The sequence below is a fragment of the Ovis canadensis genome, chromosome 12 (assembly GCF_042477335.2).
Source record: "Ovis canadensis isolate MfBH-ARS-UI-01 breed Bighorn chromosome 12, ARS-UI_OviCan_v2, whole genome shotgun sequence".
NCBI lineage: Eukaryota > Metazoa > Chordata > Mammalia > Artiodactyla > Bovidae > Ovis > Ovis canadensis.
The window spans coordinates 34,594,344-34,607,472 of NC_091256.1; the positions used below are offsets into that span (position 1 = coordinate 34,594,344).

Consider the following 13,129-nt stretch of genomic DNA (forward strand, 5'->3'; position numbering starts at 1 on the left):
TATATCTTCTGACAGCAAATTCTTTCAGTTCTTGTTCATCTAAAAATATCTTTATTTTGTCTTCATCTTTTATTACAATTTTTATTCAAGTATTATTGATTTATAATAATTGTCTTTTTTTAAAGAATATTTTCACTGGGTAAGGTATTTGGTGTTGCATTTATTTTTTTTCTGCAGTACATCAAAAATCTTTCGTTGTCACCCAATGGCCATTGTTTCTGATAAGAAGTGAGCTACCATTTGTATTGTCACTCCTTTGTATGTATTGTGTTGTTTTCCCCTAACTTCTCTTAAGGTTCCCCACCCCACTTCACCCACCTGTACATAATTTTTTAGTACTTAGACTTCGTGATGTAGCTCCTTTTGTTTTTCTTCAAACTTATCTGGCTTGGTGTTCATAGTTTGGGGGAGTTATATGACCATATTGCTTCTAGTAATTTTTCTCTCTTCTTTCCTTCTTATTCCTTCTCTAGTACCCCATTTACACATGTGTTAGTGTGTGTTATTGACACACAGATCATGGGGCTGTCTGCATTTTTGTTTAATCTTCCTAGTTCTTTAGATAGACTAATTGATACTCAGTTCTTGCAGATTGGCTAATTTTTATTCATCTGTCTACAAGTTTGTTGACCCTTTCTCTTTTGCAGTCTGCTATACACCTGCCCAGTGAATTGAGTTTTTTAAACAGTATTATACTACTCAGTTCTAGAATTTCCATTTACTTCTTTCTAATTATAGTTTCAGTTTCTGTGCTGATATTTCCCATGTTTGTTCCTTCTAATCATATTATCCTTTACTTCTAGAAACAGTTATCATAACTGCTTTAAAGTTCTTGCCTTTTGAGTCCAACTTCTAGAACATCTTGGTGTCTATTTCTATTGACTGCTGTTTCTCTTGACAGTCTCATTTTTCTGTTCCATCATGTATTTAGTATATTTTGATTGTATATAGGACATTGTTGATAGTATTAAACAGAGTCTCTGGATTTATTTATCTTCCTCTGAAAAGTGTTGATTTGACAGGAAGTTAATTTGGCTTAACTCAGACTTCAAATTCAGCCTTTCCAGTAGCATGCAATAGGCAAATCTATAGTTTCCCTAACCTTGTATCTGTCTCCTTCTGACATGTTCTTTGGAGTTTCTCTTGCTGACATTTGGTTTAGGGCTCAGCAAGGGACCTGTAGTTTGTGTGCGAACTTTAGAGTTTTATTCTCCGTAACGTTATTTTCATCAGAGTTTCCTTTTTCACTCTTAGATCAATTCTTTTTTTTAGCTATCAGCTCCATCCTCTACTCCTTAAGTCAGTAAGACTGTTGCTCTGCTTGAATTTCAGTCACTGGGAGCTTGGTGAATCAGAGTTTGCCCCAGGTGGAAACTAAAACTTTCACCCTATGTGGTTCCCTTTTTACAAAGATCAGTCTCCTTCCAGTTTTTGGCTTCTTTCTGTGGCTCTTCAGGGTCACCAAACAATTGTTTTCAATATTTTGTCTGGAGATTGTATTCTTATTTACTGGTAGATTAGTCAGATACAACTATTTATCCATTATTAGAACCATAACTTCCCTACTTTTTTCTTTTAATGACTTTGAGAAATAGAAATTTGGTTATTGTTTCTAAATTGTTGTGTCCTGTATTGGTGCTAACTGACTGATGAGTAGTTATGGTGTGCAAAGTGGCATGTTCTAGAGTCCTGGGAAGTGAGCTGTGACATCCCCAGTTTCAGGTCTAATATATGATATATAACTTCTCAGGAATATTCTTTCTTTATCATGTATTTGTCATTTGATTGATTCATATATTCATTTATTCATTCATTACCTAATAGGTTAGCCAAGCTACACCATCTTTTGCCTTCTAAATCTGACTTTGTATGGTCCAGTGTGCAGGGGCTCTATATCCATAACTTTAACAGTTTGAATTCCAGTAGTATTCAGTTGGACAACTGAATTTTCAACATGTAGGCCTTTGCAAAAGATCCTCCATTTAATATACCATTTTCCTAGGTACCTTTCTTCTTTGACTTTCCAAAGTATGCTCTCACCTTGGGGGTTTTTCTTTTTATTCGTTTCACTGCCTCAAATGCTCTTCTCCTGTTTATCTAGCTCATTGCCATCTGTTGGGTTCAGCTCAAACATCATTTATTACATCTAGTCCATTAGTAGCATTCACCCCAACTCCCTCCCTAGACATTTTTGTCACATCTCCTCATTTTATTTCCGTTTTACTCCATATTACCAAGTATAGTTATTTTATTTTGGCTATTTGCATAGTCTTGTCTTCTTTCACTCGAATACAAATTTATCCTTCAGAATTTTTTTTCAGGCTACCAATAGACTTTTAAAAAAATTCCGTTCTTTTTTTTTTTTTTTAAACTTAGCCTAAGTTGGTTTCTGTTGCTTAGAGACAAGAAACCTGACTGTACAGAAACTAGTACAGTTTCTACACAGGCAGGTTACAGGCAACCTGACTGCCTGCAACCAGAAGTCATTGCAGGCAACAAACACTCAGGGAAATGGCAGAAATTTGGGATTGGTTTTCTGGCCTAGGAGATGGGTCTTTTTTTTTGTTTGTTTGTTTCTTTGGTTATGACCAACCTAGACAGCATATTAAAAAGCAGAGACATTACTTTGCCAACAAAGGTCTGTCTAGTCAAGGCTGTGGTTTTTCCAGTGGTCATGTATGGATGTGAGAATTGGACTATATTGAAAGCTGAGCGCTGAAGACTTGATGCTTTTGAACTGTGGTGTTGGAGAAGACTCTTGAGAGTCCCTTAGACTGCAAGGAAATCCAACCAGTCCATCCTAAAGGAGATCAGTCCTGGCTGTTCATTGGAAGGACTGATGTTGAAGCTGAAACTTCAATACTTCGGCCACCTGATGCGAAGAGCTGACTTCGTTGGAAAGGACCCTAATGCTGGGAAAGACTGAGGGCAGGAGGAGAAGGGGATGACAGAGGATGAGATGGTTGGATGGCATCATCGACTCGATGGACATGGGTTTGGGTGGACTCTGGGAGTTGGTGATAGAAAGGGAGGCCTGGCGTGCTGTGGGTTCATAGGGTTGCAAAGGGTCGGACACGACTGAGTGACTGAACTGAACTGAATCAATAAGCACTTGTATGGTTCTTCAGTTCAGTTCAGTTCAGTCGCTCAGTCATGTCCGACTCTTTGCGACCCCATGAATCGCAGCACACCAGGCCTCCCTGTCCATCACCAACTGCGGAGTTCACTCAGACTCACGTCCATCGAGTCAGTGATTCCATCCAGCCATCTCATCCTCTGTCATCCCCTTCTCCTCCTGCCGCCAATCCATCCCAGCATCAGAGTCTTTTCCAATGAGTCAACTCTTCGCATGAGGTGGCCAAAGTACTGGAGTTTCAGCTTTAGCATCATTCCTTCCAAAGAAATCCCAGGGCTGATCTCCTTCAGAATGGACTGGTTGGATCTGCTTGCAGTCCAAGGGACTCTCAAGAATCTTCTCCAACACCACAGTTCAAAAGCATCAATTCTTCGGCGCTCAGCCTTCTTCACAGTCCAACTCTCACATCCATACATGACCACAGGAAAAACCATAGCCTTGACTAGACGGACCTTAGTCAGCAAAGTAATGTCTCTGCTTTTGAATATGCTATCTAGGTTGGTCATAACTTTTCTTCCAAGGAGTAAGTATGGTTCTTACTATGTGCTATTCTGAGCATCTTTACAGAAATAATTTTATGTAATCCTCAGAATAGCTATGAGATAGGAAAATCCCATGGATGGAGGAGCCTGGTAGGTTGCAGTCCATGGGGTCGCTGGGAGTCAGACGCAACTGAGTGACTTCACTTTCACTTTTCACTTCCGTGCATTGGAGAAGGAAATGACAACCCACTCCAGTGTTCTTGCCTGGAGAATTCCAGGGACGGGGGAGCCTGGTGGGCTGCCATCTATGGGGTTGCACAGAGTCGGACACGACTGAAGCGACTTAGCAGCAGCAACAGCAGCAGGCTTTATTATTAGTTCCTTTAATAGACGAGGAAACATGCACATAAAGATTAAACAACTTGCCCAAGGATGCATAGCTAGTGAGTAGAAAAATTTCATTTCATTTGGTATTGAAAGCAGGGAAAATTCTATTATTATTCAGGAATTCTAAGTCTGATAATCCATGGGATTAGTTCCTTGAAGAGCTAATGAAATTGCTACCTGTAATTACTTTTAATACACTACATCTCAAGCCCAGATTTAGGTTCATGTTGCCACTGCTGCAGAAAAATGAAGGAATTCAGTGTCTACTGGATTGAGTGGACAACTTGAAGAAAGAAAATAAAATCTGAATTTGTATTTTCAGCTAAAGATGAGGGACTAGAATTTATAGCCATTATATTATTGAGCTTGCATAATATCTTGTACCTATCAGCCTTATGGTTGAGACAGTTCTTAATTAAACTTAACTGTGACTTCAGCCCGACGAGGGCATGGCAACCCAGTCCAGTATTCTTGCCTGAAGAATCCCGATGGACAGAAGAGCCTGCCAGGCTGCAGTCCGTGGGATCAGAGAGTTGGACACGACTGAGTGACTAAGCACAGCACAGCACGACTTCAGCCCATGCTGGATAAACATTTTTTTCTAGGCTTCTTGTTTGAGAGTTAATATATTGATCAGCGTGGAGTGAGATCAGTTATCTCAAATTACTCTTCAGAAAGTTCCTTTAGGGAACGATTCTGCTGCTGAGTGGTGCTATGGCAGTCCTGAGGAAAAATGGGGGTTTGAGGGGAGGGATATTTGTTTGGGTGGGTGTTTTATAATTAGAATCATAATATAAAAAATGTGCTTTATATTCCATTATGATTTCTAATTTGAGACTCCTCTAAATGCATTCTGAGAAAGTTGGATGGCTCTTAAGAAGGGTCATGCTTAATGTTGAAAGTTAGGAGATCTCATTTTTAAATAGGATTTTGGAGAATATATTACCTTTTCCAATTCTAGGAGTGGGATAAGAAAGAATAGTATTTTTGTAAGAGCCTTCTGTCCCCTCCTCTCCTAAGTACAGACACTGCCATACCTATATTTTCCTAGAATCTCCTTTTCTGTTGGTAGGATTCACCAGAAGCAATTAAGTTCTGCCTTTCATACCATGACGTTTTACAGTAGGGGTTGGCTAGCTGCATCCTATAGGCCAAATACAGCCTTTGGGTGTGTTTTTATATGGTCCTGAGCTAAGAAAGTTTCTTTAAAAATGAGTACCCAACAGGGACAGTGGAGTCTGCAAAACGTGAAATATTTATTGTCTAGCTTTTTATAAAAAAACTTTGCTGACCTCTGTGTCTCACCATACTTGTAGAGGATATACAGAACAGTCAAGAATGCTGCCCTTAAATATTGATAGGTTACCTGATCGGGAGTTTCTCCTTAAGTTCAGTTCAGTTCAGTCGCTCAGTCGTGTCCGACTCTTTGCGACCCCATGAATCACAGCACGCCAGGCCTCCCTGTCCATCACCAGCTCCTGGAGTTCACTCAGACTCATGTCCATCGAGTCATTGATGCCACCCAGCCATCTCATCCTCGGTCGTCCCCTTCTCCTCCTGCCGCCAATCCCTCCCAGCATCAGAGTCTTTTCCAATGAATCAACTCTTCGCATGAGGTGGCCAAAGTACTGGAGTTTCAGCTTTAGCATCACTCCTTCCAAAGAACACCCAGGGCTGATCTCCTTTAGAATGGACTGGTTGGATCTCCTTGCAGTCCAAGGGATTCTCAAGACTCTTCTCCAACACCACAGTTGAAAAGTATCAATTCTTCGGCGCTCAGCTCTCTTCACAGTCTAACTCTCACATCCATACATGACTACTGGAAAAACCATAGCCTTGACTAGACGGACCATTGTTGGCAAAGTAATGTCTCTGCTTTTCAATATGCTGTCTAGCTCGGTCATAACGTTTCTTCCAAGGAGTAAGCATCTTTGAATTTCATGGCTGCAGTCACCATCTGCATTGAGTTTCTCCTTAGGGAACTGATTATATTGCCCTCTCTTTGGTTGTTTGTAGCTTAGCTAAAAGTTGAACATGTCTGATAAGAATCTCCTAATTATTCATTTTTCCTTTATGACCTCTTAATTAGAAAGTAGTGATAGCTCTTGTGTATCAGCTATTGTATTGCTCTGTAACAAGTCATCCCAACACCCAGTGGTTCAAACTCACAAGCATATGTTGTTTCTTAATGAGTCACCGGGTTATCTGGGGATCAGTTGAGTTAATCTGACCTCAGCTGGGAGTGGCTCTGCCCAGTGTGTTTCTCATCTTCCTTCTGCTTTCAGCCTGGACACGCCCTTCTCATGGGGATGGCAGAAATGTGAGAGAGTAAGTTAAAACACAACAGGGCCTCTTGATGACTAGTATGGGACTGGCTTATACCACCATTTTGAACTCATTCTATTGGCCAAAGCAAATCATATGACTGGATGCCCAAAGAGTGTAAAACTATATTCTGCCCTCAGTAGGAGGACATTGGAAAGTTACATGGCAAAGGATGTGAAAATTTGGAGCTAATAATTCAGTCTATCAGTTTGATTTGTAGTCAGAATATGCTCTGCAACCAGCATTGAGATATAACTCAAATATCTTAACTCATTCTGCTGTTAAGAGATCTGGGCAGCAAGACAGCATTCCTCATAAGTCATCCTGAGTATAGGTGTCAGGAGCACAGGGACCATAAGTTTCTTTACTTGGCTGCTTTGTATTTGTATTGTCTTTGTTTGTGCCTAACACCATATTCGGTATTGACCATTTCGTGATGTCCATGTGTAGAGTTTTCTTTTGTGTTGTTGGAAGAGAGTGTTTGCTATGACCAGTGTGTTCTCTTGGCAAAACTATATTAGCCTTTGCCCTGTTTCATTCTGTATTCCAAGGCCAAATTTGCCTGTTACTCCAGGTGTTTCTTGTCTTCTTACTTTTGCATTCCAGTCCCCTATAATAATGAAAAGGACTTTATTTTGGATGTTAGTTCTAGAAGATCTTGTAGGTCTTCATAGAACCATTCAACTTCAGCTTCTTCAGCATTACAAGTCAGGGCATAGACTTGGATTACTGGATTTTGAATAGTTTGCCTTGGAAATGAACAGAGATGTCATTTTTGAGATTGCATTGCCAAATTCAGACTTAAATTGAAGAAAGTAGGGAAAACCACTAGACCATTCAGGTATGACCTAAATCTAACCCCTTATGATTATACAATGGAAGTGACAAATAGATTCAAGGGACTAGATCTGATAGAATGCCTGAAGAATTATGGACAGAGGTTCATGACATTGTAGAGGAGGCAGTGGTCAAGACCATCCCCAAGAAAAAGAAAAGCAAAAAGGCAAGATGGTTGTCTGAGGAGGCCTTACAAATTAGCTGTGAATAGAAGAGAAGCAAAAGGCAAAGGAGAAAAGGAAGGATTTACCCATTTGAATGCAGAGTTCCAAAGAATAGCAAGGAGAGATAAGAAAGCCTTCCTCAGTGATCAATGCAAAGAAATAGAGGAAAACAATAGAATGGGAAGGACTAGAGATCTCTTCAAGAAAATGAGAGATACCAAGGGAACATTTCATGTAAAGATGGGCACAATAAAGGACAGAAATGGTATGGACCTAACAGAAGCAGAATATACTGAGAAGAGGTGACAAAAATACACAGAAGAACTGTACAAAAAGATCTTCATGACACAGATAACCATGATGATGTGATCACTCACCTAGAAGCCAGACATCCTGGAATGAGAAGTCAAGTGGGCCGTAGGAAGCAAAACTACAAACAAAACTACTGGCGGTGATAGAATTCCAGTTGAGATGTTTCAAATCCTCAAAGATGATGCTGTGAAAGTGCTGCCCTCATTATGTCAGCAAATTTGGAAAACTCAGCAGTGGCCACAAGACTGGAAAATAATCAGTTTTCATTCCAATCCCAAAGAAAGGCACTGCCAAAGAATGCTCAAACTGCCGCACAATTGCACTCATCTCACATGCCAGCAAAGTGATACCCCAAATTCTCCAAGCCAGGCTTCAATAGTATGTGAACCATGAACCTCCAGACGTTCAAGCTGGTTTTAGAAAAAGCAAAGGAACCAGAGATCAAATTGCCAATATCCGATGGATCATCAGAAAAGCAAGAGAGTTCCAGAAAAACATCTATTTCTGCTTTATTGACTATCCCAAAGCCTTTGACTGCTTGGATCACAACAAACTGTGGAGAATTCTGAAAGAGATGGGCATACCAGACCACCTGACCTGCCTAGTGAGAAATCTGTATGCAGGTCAAAAGCAGCAGTTAGAATTGGACATGGAACAACAGATTGGTTTCAAATAGGAAAAGGAGTACATCAAGGCTGTATATTGTCACCCTGCTTGTTTAACTTATATGCATAGTACATCATAAGAAATGCTGGACTGGATGAAGCACAAGCTGGAATCAAGATTCCTGGGAGAAATATCAGTAACCTCAGATATGCTGATGACACCACACTTATGGCAGAAAGCGAAGAAGAACTAAAGAGTCTCTTGATGAAATTGAAAGAGGAGAATGAAAAAGTTGGCTTAAAACTCAACATTCAGAAAACTAAGATCATGGCATCTGGTTCCATCACTTCATGGCAAATAGATTGGGAAACAGTAGAAACAGTGAGAGACTTTATGTTTTGGGGCTCCAAAATCACTGCAGGTGGTGACTGCAGCCATGAAATTCAGACACTTGCTCCTGGGAAGAAAAGTTATGACCAACCTAGATAGCATATTGAAAAGCAGAGACATTAACTTTGCCAATCAAGGGTCATCTAGTCAAAGCTTTGGTTTTTCCAGTAGTTATGTATGGATGTGAGAGTTGGATTGTGAAGAAAGCTGAGTGCCGAAGAACTGATGCTTTTGCACTGTGGTGTTGGAGAAGACTCTTGAGAGTCCCTTGGACTGCAAGGAGATCCAACCAGTCCATTCTGAAGGAAATCAGTCCTGAGTATTCATTCAAAGGACTGATGCTACAGCTGAAACTCTAATCCTGTGGCCAGCTGATATGAAGAACTGATTTGATTTGGAAAGACCCTGATGCTGGAAAAGATTGAAGGTGATAGGAGGAGGGGATGACAGAGGATAAGACGGTTGGATGGCATCACCAACTCGATGGACATGAGTTTGACAGGCGTTGGTGATGGACACAGAAGCCTGGCATGGTGCGGTCCATGGGGTCGCAAAGAGCTGGACACGACTGAGCACACACTAACTAACTATCCATATTAATTTCTGAAGTTTAGGGAGATTTAAGTCTAACAATGAAAATTAACCATAGACCAATACTTAAGAAGATGGTGTGATAGTCCAATAGTAGAAGTTTTTCCTGGATATAAAAATAGCAACAGAAAAGAGGGGTAATCAGTTCTGCTTTGTGAAAGACATAGAACACTTTGTTGACGAGGAGATAAAACTGAATTTTGAATGATAGAGAAGTGCATAGTCCCATTGGACAAGTTCAGGTAGAGAAGTACTATTTGTAGTAATTATTATAATGATCTATTGACTCTGAGAAAATGATTGTAATTAAAATCTCTTGTTTATGCTCAGATAATAGAAAGGTCGCTAAGAACCGTGAGTAACTTTGTGATTACTGCCTAATTATATTATTTATTGCAGTAGTTTTCAAATTTGCCTGCATCAGAATCACCTGGAGGACTGGCTTACTGGGTTCCTCCCCCAGAGTTTTCTGTTCGGTAGTTCTGGAACAGGGTCAGAGAATTTGCGTTTCTAGCATGTTCCCAGATGATGCTGATGCTGGTCCAAGGACAGCCCTTTGAGAACTATTGGTTTATTGAACTTTTCCTATATATCTGGCACTCTGCAGTGTGGTAAGTGTATAAAAGTGGAAAGAAAACATGTCTCCTCAAGTTGCTCATGGTAAGGTGTCAGACACAAAGAAGTGAGTGTATGGCCATGCAGCAGATCAAATCACATGGAAGTACAGTTTGCTGTGAAAATACCCCAGTGTGAGTCTTAACTCAGAATGGCTGCAAATGTGTGTACAACACAGAAAATCCTTTAATCCTGAGCCAAGTTTTTTAAAAATATCAAAAGTAAAAACAAATAGAAAAATGATCTTGAGTCCTGCTTTGCATGAAATTAGTAAGTGGTGTCATCTTCAAAGTTGCCTTTAAGAAATTTCTGATCAAAATTTTTTAGACATGCTTTTGGTGGTATAGGTTGGACAACATATGTCTGAATTACTTTGCAGATAAAAGCTGCCCCTTCCTTTCTTTTGTTAATTTGTTGTACTCATCTTCAGCTATTTTTAAGATGTCAGATAATGATGTTATGTTTGTCATGCATAATTCTACATTTTTACAGAAAATGCTACAAATTTTATTTACTTCAGAAAGCAGACAAAACTAGCCAAGAGCAGGGACACTCAGAGCTGGGCAAACAGGGTTCCTTAGGCAGCCTTACCTGGGACTTGAGGTGCTGAGCCCCAGGGTAACACAGTCGGTTACTGTGATTGTGAGACGCTGAGACAAAGTGACGTCTCTGCCTTGAAAAGGGCACAGTTTTAATGTGAGGAAGAAGGCAGTGGGTATAAGGTCATGCATCCAGCAGGGCTATCGATGGCTCCTCCTTGGGCATGGGAAACTGGGTGAGGGGCTGAGGAGTTGATTGAAGGTACCTGTCGTGGGAAACGGCTGGTTAGTTGGCCAAAGTTAGGTGCCCAGCAAATGAAAGAGTGACCAGGACAAGTAGCTGGACTGGTTTAGAGAAACAGAGCTGTACTCGTGAAGTTGTCTTGGTGCTGAAGACATTCTGCCATCGTAATGAAGCAATCTGGATCTGGATTGTCACTGCAGCCTACAGGGGTAACACCCTTAGGAGAGTAATGATCTGTGGGGCTCCTGGCTATCTAACCATTTATGTCTTTTTAAAAGCAAAAGCATATATCTAAAGCTATGCAGAACATTTCATTTTAAATGATTATATTCCCCCTGGCAAAGGGAACTAAAGTCAAGTAGAAATTGCAAACAGAATGCCCAGAAATGGTGTAGTGCAATCTGTTTTCATTAGAGATGCATTTTTTTGCCCTCTTTATCTTTAATTGAAGAATAATTACAATACTGTGCTGGTTTCTGCCATACATCAACATGTATCAGCCATAGGTTTACATATGTTCCCTTTGTTTGGAACCTCCCTCCCACCTCCTAACCCATCCTACCCCTCTAGGTTAGAGATAAATTATCAATGGAAATTGTTTGTAGTGTTATTTGAACTGTCCTTTAATTATATAGTTTAATTAATGATGAAATTTTCTAACCTTTTTCTTAGCATACATCTGTGGATGGATATACTGAACCCCATATCCAGCCAACCAAATCAAGTAGCAGACAGAACATCCCTCGGTGTAGAAACTCCATTACGTCAGCAACAGACGAACAGCCTCACATTGGAAATTACCGTTTACAAAAGACAATAGGGAAGGGAAATTTTGCCAAAGTGAAATTGGCAAGGCATGTTCTAACCGGCAGAGAGGTAAGTTTTCACGATGCCTTTTAATACTTACTTGGACCTCTCCAGAGTCTTACTAAAAAAGCTTTCCTATAGCTGATTCTGGAAATAAATTAACAGTTGTAATATAGTAAACACTGGGGTATGTGTGAATGAAATGTACATAGGTAGCACAGAAAAACTGTCCTTACGTATTAGCATCTCTTATAAATCAGATGTGCTGCACATGAGGATTTCTTAGCCTTCTGTCTTTTTATTATATGGTTTCCATAAACATTTCAGATTACCCTTGCTACCCAACCCCAGGAACAGGGCTAGGATAACTTCTTATTAATTACTGCTTAAGCTGTACTGTATATAGGAATAGAAATCTGAGGTTGTACACGTGAAACTTACATAGTGTTAAAAGCCACTGTTACCTGAATAAAAAATAAATTTAAAAAACCACTCCTTGAAGTAAATTAGGTATAAATGTATAGGAAATTAGCCACTAATTTTTCATCTATTTAGAGATTACATTGAGCAAGTGTTACAGATGTTTTTCTCAGATAATAAGAGAATCAGTTTTCTAAAATCCTGTGTGTTTCAAAGTAGGTATATTTATATAGTAAAATATATGTTTTAATAATAATATATTTAATAATTTATATATTAAAGACTCAAAATAGTTAAACATCTAACACTCTACATTAAATGATTGGATCCAATTAGGACATCATGAAAAATCTGTCATAAAACATTTTTGCTAAGTTTCCATTTTGTTTTATACATAATATTACTGTCACTTATGGTTAAATTTAGTCTTCTCTGTCTGTTTTGACAGGAGCTATTAGGACACAGGCTATATTAGACAAAGACTTAGAGGACATTTAAACCTGTTTTGTTAGTTTGCTGTAAGTTTGGGTGTCCAGTCTCTCTCCCCACATATTACTTAACTTACTAAAAGTTTGTAAGCCTCTCCTGATAATTATGACTTATCAAGATCATGAGTCAAATATTAAGGTACAAATGATTTTTACTTTAAAAGGGGAACCTTGGAAGAACTTTAACAAAGGTGTAATTTCACTGACTCAGAATGAAATAGGTTGCAGACTTGGGTCAATAGAATATATTCTAAGGCTGTCTAGTTATCAAAACTTTACCATCCAATTATGTTAACCCCCAGTATAGCTATATCTAGTTAGGATGAAACAAAAGATGTTTTCTTTATAAATTTTATTCTTTAAGATATGTATTCGCAAATTAAAATTTAATGATTCTCTTTTTCAGGTTGCTGTGAAAATAATAGACAAAACTCAGCTAAATCCTACTAGTCTACAAAAGGTATTTAATTATTTTCATAGTAAGTAATTATAATGTGAGTTTATAATGAATATATGATACTCTGTAGAATCAGTTATTCTAAATTTCCCACTAGGTACAATTCTACATTTCATCAGTGTATGAAGAAAAGACTTGATATCAACATAATATTTACATTTGTTAATATTTAAGTATTAATCAAATGTTTGAAAAATATCTACTCCTCAAATGCATTTACTGTGTCAAAGGAGCTTACATCTTTTAATACAGTAGGATAAAACTTTTTGTATCAGATATTTTGAAGTACTTAGGATTCTGCTTCAGTCTAATCAACTTATGAGATACTG

The 13,129-nt window shown here is 39.0% G+C and overlaps 1 protein-coding gene across 6 annotated transcripts in view; it reads left to right on the forward strand.

The window, feature by feature from the left end:
• MARK1 (microtubule affinity regulating kinase 1) overlaps window positions 1-13,129 on the forward strand; it is a 140,676-nt gene that overhangs the window by 66,218 nt on the left and 61,329 nt on the right. For all 6 annotated transcript variants that reach the window (XR_011247645.1, XR_011247646.1, XM_069545378.1 and 3 more), the window contains exons 2-3: window positions 11,301-11,504; window positions 12,750-12,803. Coding sequence is in view for 4 of the 6 variants with exons in the window: in XM_069545378.1 (XP_069401479.1) it covers window positions 11,301-11,504; window positions 12,750-12,803 (258 nt within the window). In the remaining 2 variants the exon portion in view is untranslated. The remainder of the gene's footprint in view (window positions 1-11,300; window positions 11,505-12,749; window positions 12,804-13,129) is intronic.